Genomic DNA, 24004 nt, shown 5'->3' with positions numbered 1-24004 from the left:
CCCTCTCCCCTGGCAATGAGTGTGCTTTGGCCCTACCAACCAGAGAACACTTATATTCTAGGGGAGGTCTGTCTGGTCATTTTCTAGAATTCAATCTTCTAAACACAGTGGGCATCTGCTTCAAGGCAGCTTTCTCTTCTGCCTGTTCTCTGAAATGGTTAGAAAAAATAATAAAGCTTGGCGTCAGGGTGACTTTCTGTCCCTCCTGTTCCTAGAACTAATCAGAAAATGACCTGGTGGACAGAGCCATCATCATTACCATCTTCAGCTCACCAGGAAATCTGCTTGGGTTTCGAGAATTATACAGTTAAACATACACTTTTGACTCCTCATCTCCTCTGAGCCTGACATTCAGAATGGGGATCAGGTGGGGTGTGGTTCTTGCCTCATTTAAGCCCAGATTTCATGGCCCGTCTAGGGCCACACAGTGAGAAAGTGGTGGGGCAATTCTAGAATGTACGCTTGCCTTACTGAAGGAGGTCCTGCTCTAACCCGTCAGAAAGCCAAGGTCCTGACCTTGAGTTGCTCCTAAGCTAACTTGGCTTTTCTACTTCTATGAGCTCTGAAGTGTTGGAGGATTCTCCCATATGAACATGGCCTGAGGAAGTACAGCGATGTCTTCTCAGCATCTTCTTTTGGAAAAGCCCAGACCTCACTCAGCTGCCCTCAGGTCTGGAGGGTTGGAGGGGCACCTCCCAGAGTTTGGACCATTTAGCACAAACCTGACTCTTTGGGGAGCTCCTATGTGCTCCCCAAGAGCCATGGCCATGGTCTTGGAATGGGTGCAGGGTTCAGTCCCCACGAGAGTCCTGGAGGCTTGGACTGGGGGCAGAGGGTTCACGCCAGGTGAACAGCACCTACCCTTGCAATCCGCACTCACGGAGCCCTCTGGGCTGGCAGGGTGCTCAGCAGAGGAAAGGCCATCATTCGAGTTCTAAACATTTAGAGACACATCGATAATGAGACGTATTGATGCCACTCATTTCTTGTGAAAAGAAAACAGTAGAACCAAGAGTCATTTTACTCTTGCCTTCTGGCCTGAAATTTCAGATTCACCTGCTGGAAATGTACTGTTTGGACAGTGGGGGCCACTGACAAGTGTCTCTTTCTTCTCTGCCCTGTTCTCTTTTCTCTCCTCCTTCCTCTCCTTTTGCTTTCCATCCCCTTCTAGTCCTCCTCCTGCCTTCTTTCCATCTGTCTTTTCCCCTCAAAGTCCCAGCCTCCCTTTCACGTACCTACACGTGGTATGAACCCTGACACATACACAAGAAGAAGACAGATATTCGGGGAGACTCTCATCTACACCTTCTCATTGGACCCCTTGAATAGAAATCTGCTTGTAAAGCAATAAGTAAAAATACTCAAAAGAGAAAAGTGGCTCTTTACACCACAGCTAGAAGAGGGCAGCATCCCCAGGTCTGAACATGGTCTAAAAGGGCAGAGGGGGCTCTGCTGTCTCCTCATCCCTGGGTGTCCGGCGCCTGGGCATACAAGGAGGCAAAGCTGCACATGATGTGATGAGCACCCTCTGTCTGCCAAGGAAGGCTTCGAAAACGAGAGGGAGAGCCAGTTTTAGACATTTCAGGAAGTGGCCTTACCAAGGAGAAGACAGTAGCATTTTCCTCAGAATGTCCGGAAGAGGCAGCCAGGGTGACGGGCAGGGGGACCAAGTGTGGGCTGTCGTTGTTGGAAAAGGGGGAATCCCTGTGGGAACAGGGTGGGCAGGCACTCTCAGGGAGGCACCTCGGGACCAGTGAGCCTCCTCTCGTAAGAAGACACCTGATGTGTGCCCTACTTAACAGTGATGAGAAAGTGACACAGAAAGTTCCGTGGGGTGTAAATAATGCCTTGTCCCTGGACTTCATGGGGCACCTTGGGGTTTGGTGATTGGCCAATACCGTTGAGTCCTGTGGTCGAGTTTATCAACCTGCTCAAAATCGGAGGAGTTTAATCTTCTATAAAAAAATGTGCTCAGTAAATATGTATTCAACAGGAAGTGCTCAGACCTTTCTCTAAACTCAATTACAAAGTCATCCGAGTGCATGTTGCATGCCCAGTGCGTGCCTGGTCTTAGGATCTTGATTTATTGTAGCCTCTTTCTGTCTACACTGATCCCAGGAGGTCAAGGTAGATAGGCCCATTTTTCACATGGAAAGACGCTGTTACAAGAGGTGATGTCATTTGCCCAAGAAGGCAAGTGATTGAACTGTGTTGCTGGCTGTCCCCTCTGGTCCTAGACGGCTCGTGCTGCTTTGACCTTCAAAGTACTTACCCCATCCATCCTCTGCCACACAGCTGGTCTGGCTGATAGATCAACTAGGCCTTGACAGTGACAGAGGAAGGGCTGGTGCAGCAAATCAAAACAGAAAGGACCCTTTGTCCCTGTTTGCAAGGGACTCTCAAGCCATCTGGGGACAGCGCATGGGTTCTTGAGCAGCTTTTCTTGGCTGCTTGGCTGAAATGTTCTTGGCTGCCTTTGCAGCGATGCCATTTCATCCTTTTGGAGGTGCATTACTGAGAACCCGCCTCCTGCTAAGCAGTGGGTGCATTTTATTTTTCAATTTTATTTATTTGAGGGATTTTTCTCAGTTGCTAAATAGATGTGAGAACGAATTCACACAGCACCGTGTTACCCAGCAAATAGCAGGATGCCTGCCTCTCCTTTGAGCCTGGGTCTTTCCATCTGTGGTCAAGCTTGTCCCAGCAATTTTCTGTGACGATTAAGGAAAGTAACACTTTGGAACAACACCCTGGAAGCTATAGAGTGCCACATAGTTGGTCATTATTATGAGAGAGTGACTGCCTTCTGTAAACATTAGCATTATTTATTCTAGAGCACTTCCATAGCTCGCCAACTGTGCAGTTCACGTGTTAAGTGACCTGCGGGACTCACCCATTTGTTATCCTCCATGACCCTGGTCAGTGGATGCAATGAGGCCTCTTAACCCCATCGGGTAGATTTGTCTTCCTGAAGTTCAACCTAACTTTGAAACGGTGTTGAGGGATTCGGACAGAGTTAGAACGCACTGGGGGACAGAGAGATGAACAAGTTCCTTCAAAAAAAAAGAACTCGGTATCTAATGCAGTTAGAATGAGCACATTTGGCTAAAACTCAAGACAGGGTGTTCTTGATGTTATGCACGCTCCCCTGTCAGGAGAGAGGGAGTCTGTGGGCCCTGGGAACTCCTTGTGAAAGGAAGGGCAGTTTCTGACCTCAGCCCCCTGTTCTTCTCCTCGTGGTTTCCAGGGTCGGGGGTCTTGGAAGGCTTCACGGAGGAGGGGGCATGTGAGCAGGTGAGGAATTTAGCTGGTACTAATTTCCAGCCGAGGAGCACGGCTCACACAGTATGACAAGTGATGTGTCCAAGACCATAAGGCTCGTAAGGGGTTCAACGAGGTTCATTCTGAGATGTCAGCCCCGTTCAATGAATGGGGATCTTATTGTTCTGTGATGTTAGTCTTTGAACATTGGAAAGTGGCTGGGGGCCCCTCTCTCTCAGAGCTGGACAGACACAGGCGGAAGCGGCAAGTGTGGATGGTCCTGAGTTCACGTGCTCCCACTGGTTCTTGTCTTGCAGACAGCAGCAGCCTCCATGCGGCCTGCGTCCACGACAACACCGTGCACAGCCGGACTTTGCAGATCTTATACAGAAACGAAGAGGTGCCCGTCAGGGATGCCGCCATCTTCCAAGCACATTTGCTCTTAGATGGCGAAAGGGTAAGTCCTGGCGTCTCCCAGCGGCTGAGGTTGCTGTCCGCTCTTTGTGACTTTTGTCTCCGTTGCTAGGTAAGTGGTAAGTGAAAGAGAAGCTGCAGATTTGCTCTACAACCTGACAGGTGGGGACTCGTGACTTTAGGGCATTCCCACGCATACTCCGTCTTTCATGCATCCCCTGGTTTGTTTCCTACGCCAAGCAGTTTCCACGGACATACGGACTTCCCGACTTTCTTATCTGCTCCTCATGTGCCCATTTGTTCGTTTACGGGGGCGCTTTGCCCACGAGTCAGCCTGTGAGCATGTGCTTTGTACAGGGCTCCATGTCAGGCTCCTGGATGAGGGCCAGCACTGAGCAAGGCAGAGGTCCTTCACCCTCAGGGAGTGAAAATATATCGGGAAGACAGACACATGGGCCCGCGTCCTGACAGGTGACATGCCCTGTCCTACCTGTATGCACAGATGAGCAGTGGTGCACCCAGGATGGAGAGGTGAGCTCTGCGGAAGGACGTCGGTGGCTTCACAATGGAGCTGGCTCTGACATGCATGTGTTCAGAGTTCGTCACACTAAGAGAAGGGAGAAGGGCATCCCAGCAGAGTAACAGCATGAGTGAAAGCCCAGAGGCCATGGCAGCCTCAGTCCAGTTGCTGGACATTTGATCAAAAATGCCCTATTCGCTTGGTTAACATGTCAAAGGAATATCTGAGGCCTAAACCATGGCTGTTCTCCCCTAGTCCCATCTCAGATCCCTGTGGCTGCACCCCGATGTATCATTTCCTGTTACAATACCTGTGATGATGTGGACGTGTATTCTGACTTAGGAAGGCCTGAGAAGTGGCATGTCCCCCACTCACGACGTGGTGTGCGTGACGATACCTCCTGGCCACCTCGCGTCCTCCTCTCACGCCCAGGGCTTTTTGTCCTCATCTTTCATGGTCTGGTCCGTGACCTTGTTCCTCTGTGTGGTTAGACGTGAAAAGCTCTCACTCAGTTCTTCATTTATTCATCCACCCATTCATCCATCCATCAAAGATTTATTGAACGCCCATTGAGCACACCCATGATGAGCTAAGGATAAAATAGTGAACAAGAAAACATCCCAGGAGACTTGGGGCTTATATTTGAATGTGAGATCGATACATCACAATGTAATCAAATCAATCAGTCGTATTGATTGTGACACAGCCTTCACACTGCTGTGTGCTCCGCTCGCAAGGGCGCTAGGCGTAGGATTTGCCTCCCTGTTGGAGGTCCTGCAATGGTTCCATTGGACTCACCCCCAGTGGAGGAGAACTGGCAGGACCCCCTCTGAATGCCTTGCCGCTACCTGGGGGATACTCGGGTCATGAGATTGCCAAGACCCCAGCTTCAGCACCAGCTTCACACAACGTAGAGATTCCCTGGAGGACCAGTGACAGACAGGGGGGCCTCATTCCAGTTGCTGGGCATTTGATTGAAATGTCCCATTTTTGATCAAATGATGGTGGCTCGAAGCCAACCTCGAGCTGAGACCCAAACGCTGGGGAGGAGCTGGGCATGCCAAGAGCTTAGGATGGCGACGTTCATGGAGGAGGGCACAGCAAGGACACAGGCCCTGAGGTGCCATGAGGCTGGAGTGTTCCAGGAAAAGCAAAGGGCCAAGGCGACTAGCTCAGTGAGCAAGGGGAGAGGAGCAGGAGGTGAGGCTGCGGAGGTGGGTGCGCCGGACGCCCCGAGCACTGCAGGCCGTGGGAAGGCTCATTCCTGGGCGATGGATGGCCGCTGGGCTTGTCAGAAAGGTGGAATGGCATGAGTTTTAATTTAGTCTGTCGCCACCCTCCCACCAATCTGCAAGTGTCTCAGGGATGGAGTCCCCTGTCTCTCTTTGCACCCCTAGTGCCTGTCATGGGACTCACTGAGAGGACTGTTGTCATCGTGCCCTGGTAGCCTTCTGTCACCCTGACCCCCGTCTTCCCCATGCCATCACTGTGGATGGCTTAAGGATACTGTGGATACTTCTTCTGTAATGGAAGCCAACCAGACCATAATGGCCTCCTCTTAGCCGCTCTGGCTACCTTTCAACCTCTCTTCTACCTTCCCTCCGTGCCTTTCCCAGCTGCTTTGGACCCTGGAGGCTGACTACATGCATACACGGCCCAGTGGTGGCCTTGCCTTTTGAATTCCATTTGGGTTCAGCCTACGAGAGGCCCCGCAGGTGATTGGAGGGAGGGAACGGGACCAGGGTACTCACTTCCTAGGCGCCGTCAGTGCTGGGCGGTGGGAGCGGCGGGGGTCTGTCCTGTGGGATGCTGGGGCTGGCTTACCCCGGCTCGCCCGAGACGAAGTACACATCTCTTCCCAGCTCCACATTTAGTGGTTTCCCGTGGGTAGCTGGAGGTCAGTTGTGACGGAAATGTTTACACCGCAGAAACTGACGGTGCTACAGGTCAGGGTTTTTAATTTTTTTTCAGAGCTGGTTGTTGACTGTCTGTCAGCTACCACTGGCCGTGATCTTCTGCCAATGGCCTCAACCCAGGTCGGGGGCCACTCCATGCAGCTCTCGCCTCAGCTCTGATAAGCACCCCCTCTGCCTGACCCTTTTGGCCTCCGACGGTTGTGGTCCCTGATATCCTGAGCCGTCATCTTTGCTTTCCCGAGCTCCTCCCATACGTGTGTCAATCACCTCTTTAAGGAACCGTAGTTGGAGTCCTCATTTTGACTGTGTCACCTGCTTCCTTCTTGGACCCTGGTTGATACACCTTGTTTAGGAAGAGATACCCTGAGTGCCATTGGATAGTAAGGAACTCTGTTTGGCTGTCTGCACAAGCTCAGCCTTCTCAAGTTCGAGTGAGAGAATGTCACTTTATCTCTTACGGGCCGTCATCATTTGGCATGTTGACCTCAATGACCTTTGTGGCAGAGTGGTTGTGAGTGGAGGCTGGGTCTGAGCATTCTTCAGGCATCTGAGTCCTTATTCTCTCTTCTTGTTACCATGGTCTCGCTCCTGCCCCAACCGTGTAAAGCCTTTCAGGTTTAATTTCCCCAACACTCAAGTTTAGTTCATATGACGTTGGGACAAGCCTTAGTTCTGAGGTTGAACAGGAAGTCCGTTTGACAGTGCACACTGTTTCCTTCTCCATACTAAATCATTTACCTCTATAAGCTAATAACTTATTCCTATGTTTGGAGTAACCCATACAGCAGCAAATAATGTTAGACTTAATCACTATATAGAAACCAGTGGCAAGTAAAGTTAATTGGATATGCCCATAAAAACTGTATATCTGGAATGGATCCATTAGCTTTTTTCCAGTGAATATTTGTCAGCTTATGAAAACCAAAGCACTGAGTGTGTGCGTGTGTGTGTGTGTGTGTGTGTGTGTGTGTGTGAGTGTGAGTGTGGGTGTCTGTGTGCAATGTGAGTGTGTGTGTGTGTGTGTGTGTGAGTGTGGGTGTCTGTGTGCATGTGTGAGTGTGTGTGTGTGTGTGTGTGTGTGTGCATGTGTGAGGCTGTGCATTTGGAGGGAGGGGCTGAAAGCCAACAGCCACAGATAAAATGAATGGTTAGAGAAGCCAGTGACTTTATTCCAGAGCATCTTGCAATTAAAGATTTATCAAACCAGTGGTGAAGTCACAGCCAGGCTCAGTCTAGCCCCAGCTCATGCTGGCCCAGGATTTTCTGTGGTTCCAAGTTTAGGACTGGAGTTTACAGTGAGTTTTCGCTAACCAGGCGGATGCATGCTGAGAGGGTGGCTCAGAGGGCTTGCTTTGCCAGTTCCGCTTCCCAGAAACTGGAGGCAGGAGGCTGTGGTGCTCGGCTTATGTGTACAAAACGAGCTTCGTGATTATGCAAAAACAAAGCTAGAGGATGCAGTTATTCATAGCGCTCGGATCCAGCAAAATGTTAACTTTTAAATGCTTTTTCTAACAACAAATTTTTAAAACCCCACGACCTAAAGATAAATCCCACCCATATGTCTCTGCCTGAATTATGCTTAACCAGGGACTTATTCCCAAAGAGGCCGCAGGGTAAGAGATTTCCCTCCCTGCATGGTGAGAACATTCCGGTAAAGAAACAGAAACCAAGAGCAGTGGGAATGGAGAAGAGCTTTATTTATATTCCTCAAGCTGCCTTAATCTTTCCATGTGGCAGGCACTAGTCCTGGAACTGGGGACCCAGAAGGAATTAAGACGAGTGTCCCCCTTAATGGTACCAGATGACTGGGACACTAAGAAAATGGCCAGGGGTCTTAGCCACCGGCCAGGGGGTCTTGTCTGTGACTGTCATGAGCCTGGTTCACGCGGTTCTTCCAGGCGCTCGCCCAGCACGGCCAGATCCAGGGACTTCTTTTTTTTCCCCCCCACAAGGTCAAACCAACATATGAATGTGAAATTACCCGATGTTTCAATGTAACTTGTGAGTTGCAACTTACAACTTTGTGAGGACTAAAAAACTGTGCCTGCAGGTGAAATTTGGCTCCCAGGCTCCCAGGTTATAAACCTGCAACAGATTGATTCCTGTGCTTTTTAATGAAAGCAGGTTTTATTTTTTTGAAGCGAAGACTGGAAGCCGCCTTGGCTAGGGCATGGAATGTTGAAGCGTATTCAAGTATAAATGGTGACGTGTAATGAATCTCAAGACAGAAATGAAGGATCTCCCTTCCTGGGACATGACTGCACTTTTCCTGAGCTACCACTTCCTCTGTGCCCCTGGACAATGGAGCCCGAAGGAGAAGGTGGCTGAGGGCAGAGATGACGTCACCTCCAAAGTTACCCCATCCCTGGCCTGCAGGGTTCCCTCTGTCCCACTCTTCCCAAATCTCATGCTCCGAAACAACGTTACTTCTGTTTCGTAGGGCTCCAGGTCAAATTGGGAAATGGATTTCTCAGGAGTCCTGCAATATAGAAAACGTGCTCTACTAGAATTTTTTTTTTCTTTCAAATGGGCTTTTTTCCCAAACATGACTACATAAATCCCTTCCTCTTGTTTTCCCTGTAATACTCGCAGATACCCTGTTCACCCAGGATTCCACAGGGCATGCGTGGGAATTCTGCTTTAAGCATAAATGCCATTATCTCTGTGGTATAAGAGTCCTTTTCTAAGCTTTGGGACACAGGCCAGGGAATTTTCCATTCGGACCAGACCTGACCCCCAGAGCTGCCCTGACCTTCGTTTCTCTTTCTCGTAGGTGGAAGAGGCTCTAAGTGAAGTGGATTTTCAGCTCAAGGTGGACCTGCACTTTACGGACAGTAAACAGCAGTGAGTGTCCCTGAAACCCTTGACCTGTGGTGTGGAATTTCCCGCCTCGGGCCAGGGTCAGCTACAGTGTCCCTCCACTGTCACAGCTTACCCAGAAGCATGGGCTGAGCCCGTCTACGCGGTCATTACACACCACACGCATTTTAGGTGGGCAGCTCACAGGCTGTGCGCACAGAAGAGTCCTGAGTCCTGGGCCCTGATATCTGACCCTTCCATCCATTTTCAATGTAGTATTAATTAGGTCTTCAGCTTAATGACCCTATGAGCTGGCAAACCTCAGGGCCCCTCCTGAATCAAAGGCGATTCTGCCAGGATCCCACATCTCTGGGCTCGTATCTGCTCTTGGGTTTCAACTTCCTGGAAACCGGACAGCCATATCTGTGTAACCTGCTGATTTCTCATAACTGCCCCCTTGGAGCCTGTTCCCTGGCCTCTTCCTCCTACTCTGGGGTGAACTGTCATGCCAGAGCCTCTCCAGGTTTCTTCGGGTTGTAAATAAATAATCCCTTTTTCCAGGTATTGAAAAGTCTAGTCAAGTGCATTAATTACCATGACTCTATAAATTCTTTTTTGTTTTTTTCTTGGCTGAGCCATCCTGCCACTTAATGGCAGCTTAGCAGCAGCTCAGCTCGGGCCGGGACTCCAACTGCTGTTGCTCAGAGCTCACACTCTTGAGCGAGCTCTTAACCAACTGAGCCACTCAGCCGGCCCCTATAAATTCTCATCCAATGTATAACGTCTTTTCATTGTCATGGTGGACTGCTGCTGAGATGTCGGAGTTCCGGCTGCCTGCAGATTGAGGGCTGATATCTGCTGACGTGTACATACACGGTCATGTCTAGTCACTGGGCTGTCAGGAGATCTGTCCATGGTCCTGCCACGGTGTCTGGGCCGAACATCAGGGATTCCTCACTCTTGCCTGGGCCCCAGGCCCCTCTGCCTACCCGGTTCCCTCATCACTTCCGCGTACCCCTTCGTGGGATGGTGGATGCTTGAGAAATCTTGTCGTCCCCACTCCATGCCTAGGACTTACTGTCCTGACACCGTATGGAACTCAGAGGCCATATAAGAGGCTTGCCTTCTTCCTAACCTGTGGACTCAGAAGTGAAGCCCACGCCTCCTTTGTTCTCATGTTCCCCCTCACCTCTCTGGAGTTTCTATCGTTCACTCCTTTCATTAGCCCACGCCTGCCCTATCTCCTTATGCCCATGTCCTTCAGAGACATTGAGCTACAGCGCCATGGTAGGCATTTCCACCATGGCAGAACCATGCCATCGATTTCAGACTCAGCCTAGAAGCCACTCTCCACCCAGCCCTTCAGGCAGCATTAATGAGAAATCACGGTGCACATGTGAAAGGAGACCTTCCCACCATGATAGCGGTAGTCAGTAGAGAGCATGTGTATTGGAGATGGACCCAAACAAGTTGTGTAACATTCAGCCACCCAGGCTCTATGTCCATCATCCGTGAGACACTGAGTAAGTCCCTGCACTCTCAGTCACCTCGTTTATGAAATGGGTGTCATCCTAGAATCCTCCCCTCACAGGTCTGCTGTGAAGATGAAGAGCAATGATGTCTTTAACAGCCCAAGTGCATGGCTGCTGAATTAATGTCTTCTTCCTCCTTGTGGCATCCTAGCTGCAGTGGGGCAAGGCCACCATGTGTCACCTCCTCTCTACAATACAAAGCACGTCATAACAGTCAGAGCAGGGGTTTCAATGGAGTATGAGATTAGCTAAGTGGAACAGGAAGACAGGGGCTGTGGAAGAACTGAGAATGCTATATTTTTTCATAAATTAGCTTTAAGGAGGAGAAGGCGTCTGTACCACTTCCTGGGAATAGATGTTAGGCTTTGAAATATGACCCAGGCAGGCGGGTACCTTAGAACCACAGAGGCCTTCGTGGGAACAAAACACGGAAGCATGACATTTAACATCAGGGCTGGAAGGGCTCTTGCTCTCTGTCTCATCCAGTGGTTTTCACTGTAGGCAGGAGAGTCTGTCCCCCAGGGACATGTCTCCGTGTCTGCAGACATTTTTGATCGGTACACTGATGGGGTGGGTGCTACTGGTATTTAGTGGGTGGGCGCCAGGAATTCTGCTGAACATCCTACAATGCACAGGACAACACCTCCTCCCCGATAAAGCACGATCCAAACCCCAAAGTCCGTTTTACTGAGGGTCAGAGACCCTGCTCTAGCCTAAGCTCACATTTGTACTTGTTACTCTGTAGCGGCCTCTGAGTATATGCTTGCCTAGTGATGGGGGGCTCACCCCTTCCCACCCTGTCTCCTTCTGTCCCTGGACCCTTCTGCCTATCACGAAACGCTTCTTTACTTCCAGGACCACGTCATCATGTTGTGCCTCGGATGTCTGGATGGCAGTTCACATAAACAAGACTCTTTGTGTCACCTCTTCACCTCCAATTAAGCGTCTTTCTCTCTGTTTTGTGTTTTTTGTTTGTGTGCTATTTTTTTTTCAGTTCCTTTATAAGAACCCAGGCATTCTCCTCTCAGGGGTCTCTCTCTTTTCTGAATTGAGACCCCCGCCACAAAGCTGAGTTTCATCTCCACTCATTGGCTCTCTATCCGTTTCAGAGCACAGAAGAGCTATCACCTCCCTCTTTCTGAATTCTTTACCCCTATTGATGCGTCTTACGCTCTTGTTAAGGTTTCTGACATCTTTGCTACCCTGATGTGTATTTCCCCTCCTGTCGTTCAAGCCCTAAGGATATTTCTATAATTCATGCAAGCCTGTGTCTGAATGGATGCCAAGCAGTCATGTGCAGTAACACAGAGCAGACAATAGTCAGGTAGATGCGGGCCGAGCATTTCAGGTTTGCCTCGTGACTTTGAACAGGTCAATTAACTCACGTTGGCGTTCCTTCCTCCTCTATAAATAGAATAATAGTAAATCCCTCATATGATTGTCACACGGAAGAAGGGAAAAGCACCATGTTCAATTCATAGGAAGGCCTCAATACACTGTTGTCAGTGTAGAAAGTGAATCTAAGTGTTAATGACTTTCTGAGACTTGGGGTGTGCCCTTCGTCCCCTCCGCATCAGGCTTCTTCCTGGTGAGAGGAGCCATTACTTGTGGTCGAGTTATGGAGTCACACGAGTTAATTGGCCCTTTTACTTGGCATGTGTTTGCACACATGCTCTAAACACGGATTCTGAGAAGCGGAGCTGTGGGGCTGGGCCTTGGGGCTTCGCCACCCGGTCTTCCTCTCTCTGCGTCTCATTTCCTCTGTGGAGGGAGAAGCAGCTTGTCCTCCGAGTATTCTGAGCTCCCTGATCCGCTCATGAATGATGTTGCATCCAGGTTTCCTAAGGGCTCTTTTGGGAGACACTTGGAGAGCCTGGGGGGTTGGTTTCCAGTGTTGAGATGAGTACTGGGTGGCTTTTATTTAGGGAAGACTCAATCCCATTTTTATAACCAAAGACTCTGTTGGGCCTTGCCTACTGGTTGGATTATCTCTTAGGAACCAGATGCAAACCAATCACAAAATGCCAGAGCAAAGGTGGGGCAGTCCTTCATGAAACTACTTAACCGGTGTGCTTTGGGAGTCAGTCAGTCCACTAGTCCTTTTAATAGGCAAACATTTGATCAACTTCTGCGTCGATCATAGTTTTCCAGAAACTGTGCTTGGTGTTGGGGATATGAAGATGACTTTGTCACATTGGCTGTCCTCACGAGGTAGGAGCTTAGTAGAAAGCACAGCCTGGCACAGGAGGTACAGTGCTGGAGGCCTGTAGGGAAATATGGAAGCGAGGGTGGCAGGTGGTCCAGGCGGGGTTCCGAGCTGAGATGAGCCTCGTGATAAGCGTGTGTCTCTCCCTCCATCACTGACGGGTGGGCTTAGGGTCACACAGCAGAGCACGAGTCCCAGAAGCAGCTGCGTGATGTCTCTTCCCTCTCCGAGCCTCAGTTTCTTCATCTGCCCATCATGGGAAAAACGATCTCTATCAGACAGAGTGTTTGCGGGGGTTGGATAGGAGGCTGCATGCACGGCAGGGGACTCGGGGCAAGGCTGTCATGTAGAACTGCCTGGATGACAGCCAACCACTGGCCACTACTCACAGAGGTCACTCATTTGCCTTCCAGGCTGCGGGACGTGGCGGGGGCCCCCGTGGTCAGCAGCCGCACGCTAGGCCTGCACTTCCACCCACGCAGAGGCCTGCACCACCACGTCCCCGTCATGTTCGACTATTTCCACCTGTCCGTGATCTCGCTGACTGTCCACGCTGCTTTGGTGGCGCTGCAGCAGCCCCTGATCAGGTATGAAGTCATCAGCCCTGAGGGGTGTGGGGGAGGGGCGCTTGGCCTTCTGGTCAGACCTCTGTCTCTGCAGCTGAGAAGCATGGCGGGGGCCAGGGTTGATCAGTGCAGAGAGGAGCTTCTCCCAGGCTGAAGGTTTCGGCTCCGGGCCTCACTGAGGGGCAGGGCAGAGGCGAGCAGAGGCTGTGGAGAGAGCACCAAGGAGCCAGGGGGACACAGGCAGGGAGCCCGGGGCTGCAAAGCTGCAGAGGACAGATCAGACCTGAAGCCTTGGTTCCTACGCCTGGCATGGCATTTTTCTAACTGCCTTATTGGAAAAGTCACCTGAAGTCCCCGAGACACCGAATTGTCATCTCTAAAGCAGGACTGCTAATGTGTCCTGTCCACATGAGGTTGTGGTGACTCTCCAAGGAGGACAGTGCCCGGGCGCATGGTTGGGGCGTGTTCCCTCCCAGCCTTGTCGGAGAGGAGGACGGGCAGAAATTCACTGGCAGAGCTCAGGCTGGGAGTAAAAATAGCTCTGTCTTCTGGCCTCTGGATTTTGCAGGAAGGATTTCTATTAGCTCAAAGTGCCTGGGAACAAAAGGAACCCTTGACAGTTATGGGAACTACCCACGAAATAGGTCAAGCTCTACTTTTTCCAGAAAAGCCGTGTCCGAGGCATCCATTAAATCCAGGCAGAAGGAAGCAGGTGTTAAATAAGCACTTAACCTCCAAAGACCCTTTGCCTTTCCTGAAACCAGCTGGAGAGAAGAACCCAGTTCTTAACCCTCAAATGGGTGCAACTGGATTTCGCTGGAGGGATTAAGCTCCTCTGCACAAGCTAATGAGGACCTTGCTCGAGTCAAATAATGAGTCGTTTTAGTTATTTATGGCCAGTGTGTACCCCGCATGGGCCGAGAGCATCACTGCCCAGGTACACTGTCCATTTCTTCTGCAGTGTTCACTCGATCCATCTTCGAGCTAAACTGGAGACTAGCTTCAAAACCAATCAGAGTAATGATTATATTATACTCGATTATATTTGTGGTATTATCAGCAATTGCTACATCGCTATAATAGTGATCATATTAGATTTTATTAGAGCTGTGGTGTTATCGACAGTAGCTGCCAGCATTTCTTGAGTTGTTGCTTTGTGCCAGACGCTGTACTCGAGGCTGTCCTTGGCTGATCTCCTGAAGTCCTCACAGTAGCCTCATAGCTAAAGTGCTGGTATCAACAGATGAGGAAACAGGTGCACCAGGACAGTGGAAAACCTTCCCAGGTCACAGAGCTTATAGGTGCTGCTTCTGGAGTCTGACCTGGCCCTCTGGGTTCGCTGGTGCCTCTTACCCACTTGGCCATAATCTACTTGAGTGACATCTCTACTGGTTCATCCTTTCCACCCAGTTTGGCTTATAACCTGCTCTCTGTGCCCACTGGCCTGAGTTTTCCTCCCTCATATTACATCTGCCTCCTTCTCTAGACCAAAATGTCCTGATGGTGATGGCTATGTCCTAATTATCTTGCCACCCTACCACCTCAGTCGCTACCTGGTATGTGGCATGGCCCAATGAATATTTGAATAAATGACTTACACAGAAATATAATGTTAGCTTTCTTTCCCTTTCAATATTTTAAGCAGGCATGTGAGTCTCTTGGATTCAATCCTTCCACGTATATTTCTTGAATATATACCTGTGCTGGAGAGGTTGCCACCTGAGGCTGTTTATTGTCAAGATCCTATTTGCCATCAGCAACTTCAAATCTCACTGGGGGGATAAGGCATGCCTATCAAATAGTGGTCACAATATGACAGGACAATGGACCATCAGGATATTTGATAGAAGAGATCTGAAAGGAATGGGAAATGCGTACAGGTAGACCTCACCAATATATCGATCGATGAAAACCAAACAAGGTAAAGAAAAAGGGAGATGACCCTAAATCCAACTGAGGCAAATTCAAGTAGTCACGCTGGCTTCTCTCAGGCCTTGGATCCGTCAGCCGATGGCGGCCGTCACTCCATGTCCGCTGATCTTTGTACTGACTCCCACAGCTGGCCAGGGTCTGTTTACCTGTCTGTGGAGCAGATTGTAGCATTCCCAGCTAGCAGTGACATGGCGAGTGCTTTATCGGTCACGACAGTCTCTGGCAGTCCAGGATCCTGTGAGCCTCTTGTGTGGGTCACGGAGGTACCAGCTGGTTTACGTTCTTCCACAGAACAAACCGAGATTCAAGAAGGGGGCAGGATTGCAGGAGCTCCCTCCAGGTTGCGCCACCAAAGGGGTAGAGGCAGGCCTCCGACCGAGGCCCTGCCTCGTCCTTTCGTCCTGGAGCCCACCCCACCTGCCCCTCGGGTTCTGTGACCGTGGAGCTCTGCCTCCGTGTCTCTCAGCAGGCGTGTGGTTGGCCTTCCAAGAGCATTTCTTTGTACATCTGGTAGGATGTGTGTTATCTTTGGCTCCCAAGCTCACTTGGAGCCAGTGGCACCCCTTGTTATAGCAGCATCCAAAAATACCCCGTGCAAACACCCCTACAAGACAAACGGCCCCTCCCTTCCAAGTGGTTTTGTCCCAAAGGGACTGAGTGAGTGGTACCATTGCTTTCTTTACTTTCTTTTGATCTCTCTGCAAATCTCTTCTTTTCAGTTTTACTCGCCCTGGAAGAGGCTCCTGGCTCGGGAAGGGTGGCCTAGATTCGGGATCGGAACAGTCTAGCCTTTCCCTGGAAAACCTGGTCTTCGGAGCTGGGTACTGCAAGCCGACTTCCTCGGAGGTAATGTCTGCATGAGGGCAGTGGCCTCACCGCTTGCAAGCTTTTCTTGGCTGGGTCTGTGTGTGTCCTAGGAGATGCCCCTTCTTTCAAATGTTCCATTTAGAGAGTTTCTTCTGCTCTGTGTGTCTCTTCATCTCCTGGGTCCATTCATCCCTTCTTGTAATTGCTACTGCACGTATCAACCATATTCCTAGTGCCAGGTCTTGGGGCAGACGCAGGGGACAGGACCGTCACCTGGCACCTCTGCACGGTCCCTTGAAGAATATGGTTCTCTGGAGGTCACAGGGCCTGTTGTGAGGGCTCCCCCTGGACTGTGTGGTGACCTTGAAAGCAGGTTGGAATGGAGCTGGTTTCAAAGACTGGTTCCATGTCTCATTTGCTTGCTTCTCCGAACCTCAGTTTTCCCACCTGTAGAATGGGGTCGTTAATACTTAATAACCGCATAGGGTAGGATGTGTATCCAGTGCTGTTGTGAATGTAAAGTCCCTAACCTGGTACCTGGCACTCAGCAGGGGCTCAATAATGATGCATATCGTCTCCTTCCCCTGGTCCCTTCTTCCCTGTGAATACCTGCTGTGACTCTTCCAGGAGCTCAGGGCTTGGCCACACCCAGCGCTGCTGAGTCCACAGTCCTCCTGGGCCAATGAGGGATCGCTGGCATTAGGGATCTGCTCAGAAATGACCAGCCTGTGATCGTCTGTGTTCTTCAGAGAAATAAGAGATGGGTAGATAGATGATAGATAGAGAGGTAGGTAGGTGGATGGATGGATAGATGGATAGCAGATATATATATATATATATATATATATATATGATATATACATATATTAAGAGACTTGGTATCAGGAACTGGCTCACATGATAATGGAGGCTGAGAAGTCCCATAATCTGCCGTTTGCAAGCAGCAGACCCGGGAGAGCCAGTGGTGTGAGTTCCAGTCTGAGTCTGAAATTTCAGGGCGGAGAAAGCTGACGGCCCAGCTCGAAGGCAGCAGAAGGAAGAAAATTCTCTCGCAGCCTTTTTGTTCTACTCAGACCTTCGCGGGAATGACGAGGCCCATCCACGTTGGGGAGGGCTGTCTGCTTTACTCAGGATGCTGATTCAAAGGTGAATCTCACCCAGGACACCCTCACAGGCACACTCAGAATAGTGTTTAACCAAATGTCTGGGTGCCCCGGGGCCCAGTGCAGGTTAGGCGCACAGTGAGCCATCATACGGCCCACGGGGTGAGTGTAGAGGGCTCCCCACGCTCAGCCAGCTCCCCCAGTCCCCGCCCAGATGGCGCTCACACTCACACGGTCCAGCATGTCAGGGTCTGCACTCAGCTGGCTCTCCTGTGACGTCACCTTCCCCAGCTCCGAGCCCCAGCCAGGACGTCTGACAGCAAAAGCTGCCCCAGTCATGTCTCCATTTGGGTCAAGCCTCTGTGTCACACCCTGTCATGAGCGGAGCTCAGAGGAGAGCAGCTGTGACCCTCCTGAGGGCCAGGGAACCTGAACCCAGGATCGGGCTCTGTGCCGAGGAAGGGGCAGATTTTCGAGCCCGATAGAAGCGCTTTGAAAGTGGACTTCAGGAACTTGTAGATGCAGGACCTTGCGCAGCCACCGAGGCCCTAGGAATCGGCGTCCTGACCATGGATGCAGGACCTGGCAGGTAGTGCCAAGGAGTGGGAGGCAGGGGCAGCCAGCATGCGTGGGCTTTTTCTTTTCTTTTTTTTTTTTAAGATTTTTTATTGGGGAGTTGGGGGATGGGAACAGCGCTGGGGAATTGGGGGAAGGGGAACAGACAAGTTGCTGTCGTTTTGTTCTTCAGTCTAGTTGTGGAGGACGTTGCTTCACTGGCCCAAGTTGGCACCATCATTGCGCTCTTCTCTGGCGAGGCAGATCAGCCGCCGGCTTCTGGACGGCCACTCACTGCGGCTGCTGGCCGCTCACGCTGGCTGCTGGCTACACACGGTAGCCCATGGCAACCCACTGCCACAGGGGCTGCAGCCTACGCCGTCGCCGGCGACTCACGGCAGCCCAGCTCCAGGTTGAGCTGTTGTTCAGCATCTTAGCTGTAGAGGGCAGTGTCACTGGCCCTAACATGTGGGATCCGAACAGGGGCCACCTGGCGTCCCAAGCCAGTTCTTAACCATCGCGCCACTCGGCCAGCCTGGCATTTCTATATTACCTCATGTGTGTGGTCGGCTTCTGGGCTCCAGCATGAGATTGTAATGGGAGAGAGAGCGGGGCTCCCTGTCACTCTGTATTCCTGGGCCAAGCACAGATTCTTCCTGGTGAGTTCATGCCCTTGTGTCCCCAGAATCACTCAGAGTCCCTGCTGCAGACCCCTTCCTGCTCCAGGCTTCCGTGGGTCCACTTATGCCTCTGTGGTGACCACATCATAACCCAGCGCCTTCCTCTGCCCAGGCCTGCTGCTCAGTCCCTGACATGCGCTGGCCCGAGAGCCTCCCCAGTAGATTTCCTACCTGGAAGTCTCTAGCTCAGATTCTGTTTTCCAGGGAATGTGGCAGGCATGGGATGTGAGGGAATGTCAAGGTCAGATCAGCTCAAATCATTTTCAACACTTAATCCCAAGAAAAGAACCTGTGCTGGTGCCACAGGAGCAGATGAGGAGGAGGGTGATATGGTGTCTGCCCCGAAGGAACTCTGATGCATGACTCCCTACACACCCTCTAACACCTTGTTCAAATGTCACCACCTCTGGGAAGCACTCCCTGATTTGTTAGAAAGAAATTCTCTCTCCCAGATGCTTCTTCCAGTGAGCTCTGGGCATCCCTGTCTCTCAGGCACTGGACGCCGAATAGCTGGGGCCAGGGACCGTGTCCTGCAGTGCCACATCCCCGGGGCCCAGCACTGTGCCTGGCACACACAATCAGTGCTCAAAAAATGTGTGTTGGGCCAATGATTGGTACAAGTGCACAAGCTGTGTTCATGTAGAATGCTGACTGGAGAGAGAGCCAAGCCACACAGATGCTTTACTCCGTCCCAGCGGACAGGAAGCAGTGGGTGGGAGCAGGAGAGGTTGGGATCCCCGGGGACCCGTGAGTGCCAAGGGGGCTGCCCTTGGGGGCTGTCCTTGGGGGTGTGGGGTGGGGTGGGACAGGGGCCATGTGGATCCTTTAGCCCGTCTGATTCTGTCACATTTGAGGAGGTGGAGCATGACCGCACCAGATCCCCGCCTGGGAGAGACCGTGGTAATGGGGGAGAGAGAGGGTACTGGTCTCAGGCCCCTGCTGTGCTAAATGCTATGAGACCTGCGGGAGCTCACTCACCCTTGTGGAAACGCCGGTTCCTCGGCTCTAAAATGGGATAACACCTGCATGTTAGAGAGGCTTCCAGGAGTTAACATGTGTAAAAACAGTACAGAAATAGACACATAGAGGCATGTAATACAGTCTAGTTTCTTTTTTCTTGGCTATTTTTGGGGATGTGTTCAAAGAAGACATCCTTGTCTTTTACAAGAGTCAGATGCAAGAGCTTATTTGTGGGCGCTCAGCGGTGAACTTGCGCTCGGAGCTCAGCTCCGGGGGGTTATTGTCAGGACTGGATGTTCTTCCCTGTCCAGTGCTGCAGGCCCAGTGCCCGCCCACCCGCACCTTCCCCACCAGGCCAGGGCTGCCAAGCAGAGCATGAAACCCACTTCCCCTGCCTCCCCTGGGGGCTGTGCGCCCAAATCCCCAAGAAGCCGCTGCATTAGCAAATGACATGGGATCCACACAGACCACAGCCTCGGCTTGGGGATTAGAGAACAGGCGTTCCCTTCAAAATAAGAGGCATTGGTAGAACTAGAGTTTTATGGTGAAATAGGCTGAGTGGCGTGACAGATCACAGGGTGGAGAGGGGTGACATGGCGTGTCTTGTCCCTGTGCCATTAGCCAGGCCCCTCTAACCCTGTCGCCCCCTCTTCCCTGCTGCACCCCAGGCAGCGAGAGCTTCAGATGAGAGTGGCAGCGAGGGTGTGTGTCCCCGTCGCCAGCCAGCAGCTTCACCCCGGGGGCATTATTTGTCCTCTGTGACTCTTGGCGTATCTGTCACACGGGTTACTAATGCCTGCCTCTCGGGGTGGCCGAGAGGGTCAAATGAAATAAGCAGAGAAAAGCCTTGAGCTCAAAGCCTGGCATAAAGGACTCAATAAACCCCTCTGCTGGTATGACGCTTCTTTTAGTTCATCCACGGAACGAAATCAAGGGTTACTCCAGGGGCCCCGGTGTGGCCTCGTGGGCAGGACACTGAAGGAACAGTCTGTAGTTCTGTGTTCGGCTTCAGCACTGACTTGCTGTGTGACCTTGAGCCAGACGCTTGCCCTCTCTGGGTCTCGGTTTCCTACAGTGTAGAAAGGGGAATGGACGAGATCGTCTTTTAGCCCTTTCTGTGCTATTTTTACTGGGACATCCTTGACAGTGCCTGGTACAATAGGGGACACCTGACACATGCTTGATGTGTTGGTCCAGATTTTCCAGAGAAGCAGAATCAATAGGATGTGTGTACACACACACACACACACACACACACACACACACACACACACATACCAGAGAGGGTGATTTATTTTAAGGGATTGTCTCATGATAGGGGAAGTTGGCAAGTTCAAAATCTACAGGTTAGGCCAGCAGACTGGAGACCCAAGAAAGAGTTACGGTTTGAGTCTAAAAACAGTCTTCTTCCTGAATGATCAAATTTCTTTTTCTTGGGGACATGGGGGAGTGGTCAGTCTTTTTTTAATCCGGGCCTTCAACTGATTGGACGAGGCCCACCCAGATATGGAGGGCAATCTGCTTTATTCAAAGCCTAATGACTTGATTGTTGATCTCATCGAAAACATACCTTCGCAGAAATGTCTAGAATAGTGTTTGACCAAATATCTAGGTACCAGGGCCTGGCCAAATTGATACGTAAAATTAACCATCACAGTTAAGATTTGCCCAGGGCCTGACAAGACTCTCATTGAAGATCAGAAATCAAGTTACTGGAACTCAGGAGAAGCCCCGCCTCCCTCCAGGGATGCTGCAGGCCCCCTTTCTTCTCACTGGAATAAGGGGGGTTGCTCCACGCCCGGGGGTGGTGATGGCCGCCTGGTGGAGAGATGCAGAATTTAGAAGTCGTCTCGTCTTTAAAGCTCTGGGCAGGGGCATCGGTGTGCCAGCTCACTCATTTACCCACCAGTCATGCATGTAGCTCCTACCGTGTGCCAGCATCTGCGTGCTGCGGGGTCTAAGACGCTGTGTGAAACTCAGTCCCTGTCCACGGAGGGCACGTGATCCGGCGCATGCGCAAAGGAGTAATTAGAACGTTTAAATCCCACAAGAGTGTGAAAAGCGCGATGCTGATCATTTCCAACCCGATGTTTGAACATGTGATCTGTTCCGCGTACGCTGTAAAGCCCCGGTGCACACGGACTCTGCCATTCCCACGCTGCCTTCTACAGGTGAAGACACTGAGTCAGAAAGAGGTTAAGGTAGGCCGGTGCAGCCGCACAGCTGGGCAGGGACCCTGCCGTCCGCCCGTGATGCCATCTGTCACCCCATCGTGAGCCAGTGGGTAAATGGTTAGCCAGAGAGGGGACACCCACTCTCTCTGCCAGGCCTGGGTGCCATTCTGCCCTCCTCCTCTGTGTGTGCCTGGCCCGGGCGTGGGCTCAGAAAGCCTTTGCTGCACGAATGAGGGAGGGAAACTGAGGAACGGGGGGACATCTGAATGCGAGAGAACCAAAAAGCCCTTGCAAGCCGACTGCGAGGCATTAGCTTTTCTGGCAGGTCTGTCCCCAGCTGGTGCTTTGAGCCTCCCGGGTGTTTTGGTCCCCTGTGGAGGCCACAGCAATCATGCTGAGGCATATGTGCTTGGCCAGAGCGATGAACGTGCCTGAGATGGATGTGCTGGCCACCAAAGTGAAACCCCAGTGTCCTCTGCCTGACTCAGGAGACCGTTTCCTAGACATGGGGGATGTGTCATGGAGGGGACATTGCAGGCACCGCTTTGGAGCCAGCCACCTCCCTTTGAAGTCCCATGTAGAGACTTGTAGAACAGAATCTGCCTCGAAGGGACCGGTGCCCATGTCGCGTGCTTGGCTTTACACAGCCTTCCAGTCTGAGCTTTGTACCATGACAGCCCCTCTGTCACAGACGAGAGGCATGTGTCTGACAGGGTGAGGTGGGGAGGGGGAAACTGAGGCAGAGCTGACTTCCAGGAAAACATCGCCGGCCTCCTACGCGTGCTCTTTTTGCTCTGCGCACCATTTTTGTTGGTTTCTTTGCATGGTTTACCTCTGCTTTAAATATACCCGTGCTCATTATTGTCAGCATCTCCATATTCCTTTCACGAGGACCTACGGTCATGAGGGGGAGACACTGATATTCACTGTAACTTTTAACACATCGATATATCGCCCCTGGACTGTGATGTCCCCATAGGTTTATTCACTAATCGAGTACCTATTCAGCACCTACTATGTCTCAGGCACTGTGCCAGGAGGTAGTGACATGGAGCTAAAAGGAATGGCAGCCTCAGCCCCACCTGGGGGATGTCTTCGTTTCTGTAGCCCTCAAGTTGCTGGAGCAGTGTAGGTGCTCAGTGAATGTTGAATGCACAAGTGAGTTAAGATGATATATTGTTAGATTCTTAATTATACGTGAGGTATGACCTCAGCTGACTTAACCATGCATAAGGCCCAGTACCTAAGGATTGTGGTACTTTTAGAGACCAACAAATGTTTTAATTTCTTTTAAAATCAGAACAAATATTGATTATAATCCAATCTGAATTATTTTCATCTTCATATCAATGTAATCATATGAATATAGTATTAAGTCTTTTTTTTTTAATGACTACAAAGTGCCAGGGACCACAAAAGTCATAATCTGGCTCTGGGAACAATCCTTATTACTTCTCATTGTTGTTTCCTGATTATAGATGTAAGAAATCAGGGCCCAGTGAACCTGAATAACTTCCCCATGGTGGGCAGCTGCAAATTTAGAATTAGCTGTTTGGTCCCCATGCTTTGTCCAGCTCATTTTATCCACATGACACCTGCACATAGAGTGTGCAACACCCATATTTGTATGTGGATAAAATATTGGGTTGTCGGAAAAGCCATGGTGTATTTTTTCTATGGTTTTCATTGCAAAAATGCGTCATGACTTTTCCGACAACCCAATAGCTGAGTACAGAGGAATAGCTGTTTGAAATCTGTGAATGATATGCTCTGAGATTAACTAGGAAGGATCAGAAGTTATCAGGAAAACAGTAGTTCAAGAAAAACATGTTTTGTAGTAAAAAAAAATTTATATATATAGTTTTATTGTATATATATATTTTTTTGAGAATTAAGGCAAGCAGTGTTGTTCTCCTGCTCCATTAAAATGAAATAGTTTTAAATTTTCTCATTTACATGATAATCTGATGTACTAAAATCCTGCAAAATAAACCAGCAAGTCGCTATATGGTGCGCAGGCTCCGATGGGCTTTGGGAAGATGTCACATCTCATCAGTAGGCTCATGAATTCTGTAGAATTCCGTGGTTGTTTCTAAACCAGGGTATAAATCAGGGAACAGGGGCCTGTCATGCGGAAAGTCACGCTAGCGTTTACTGACACACCGCCCTTTTCATTCATGAAAATCGCCTGCCTCCAATGCCTTGCTCCTGCCCAAAGCTTGGAGGCACGATGGGAGTTGTCATGTGGGGAGGCTGAGGCAGAGTTTTAAGCAGAGAAAGGATTTAGGGGCCCTGGGATTCAGTGCCCAGAGCTCTATGCCGTTTACCTGCCTCTGCTCTTTCTGGATGTCAGGAAAGAGGCTGAAAGACATCAGAGCTTCATCTAGTCTTCGCTTGTCGCCTGCACGGGTCTTGTCGGGGTTCCATGCCTAACACCCTGCCAGCCTGCCAAGGTCCCCGTGATGAGATTCATCTCTCTCGCTCGCTCAGGAACCAGCAGTGGGTAATGCTGCCGCGAGAAGGAGTGTGGCGGGGGAGAAAACGCGTCAGCTTGAGAGCCAGACCCCAGTGCTTACGCT

The 24004-nt window shown here is 50.8% G+C and overlaps 1 protein-coding gene across 5 annotated transcripts in view; it reads left to right on the top strand.

Moving 5' to 3' along the window:
* The window catches only part of FAM135B (family with sequence similarity 135 member B), a 216657-nt gene that overhangs the window by 148373 nt on the left and 44280 nt on the right, over positions 1–24004 (top strand). For all 5 annotated transcript variants that reach the window (XM_019624056.1, XM_019624058.1, XM_019624055.1 and 2 more), the window contains exons 4-7: positions 3579–3718; positions 8885–8955; positions 13062–13235; positions 15866–15992. In XM_019624056.1, the coding sequence (XP_019479601.1) occupies positions 3579–3718; positions 8885–8955; positions 13062–13235; positions 15866–15992 (512 nt within the window). The remainder of the gene's footprint in view (positions 1–3578; positions 3719–8884; positions 8956–13061; positions 13236–15865; positions 15993–24004) is intronic.

The sequence above is a fragment of the Hipposideros armiger genome, unplaced genomic scaffold (assembly GCF_001890085.2).
Source record: "Hipposideros armiger isolate ML-2016 unplaced genomic scaffold, ASM189008v1 scaffold_574, whole genome shotgun sequence".
Lineage (NCBI taxonomy): Eukaryota > Metazoa > Chordata > Mammalia > Chiroptera > Hipposideridae > Hipposideros > Hipposideros armiger.
This window is presented reverse-complemented; position numbering and strand designations above follow the sequence as displayed.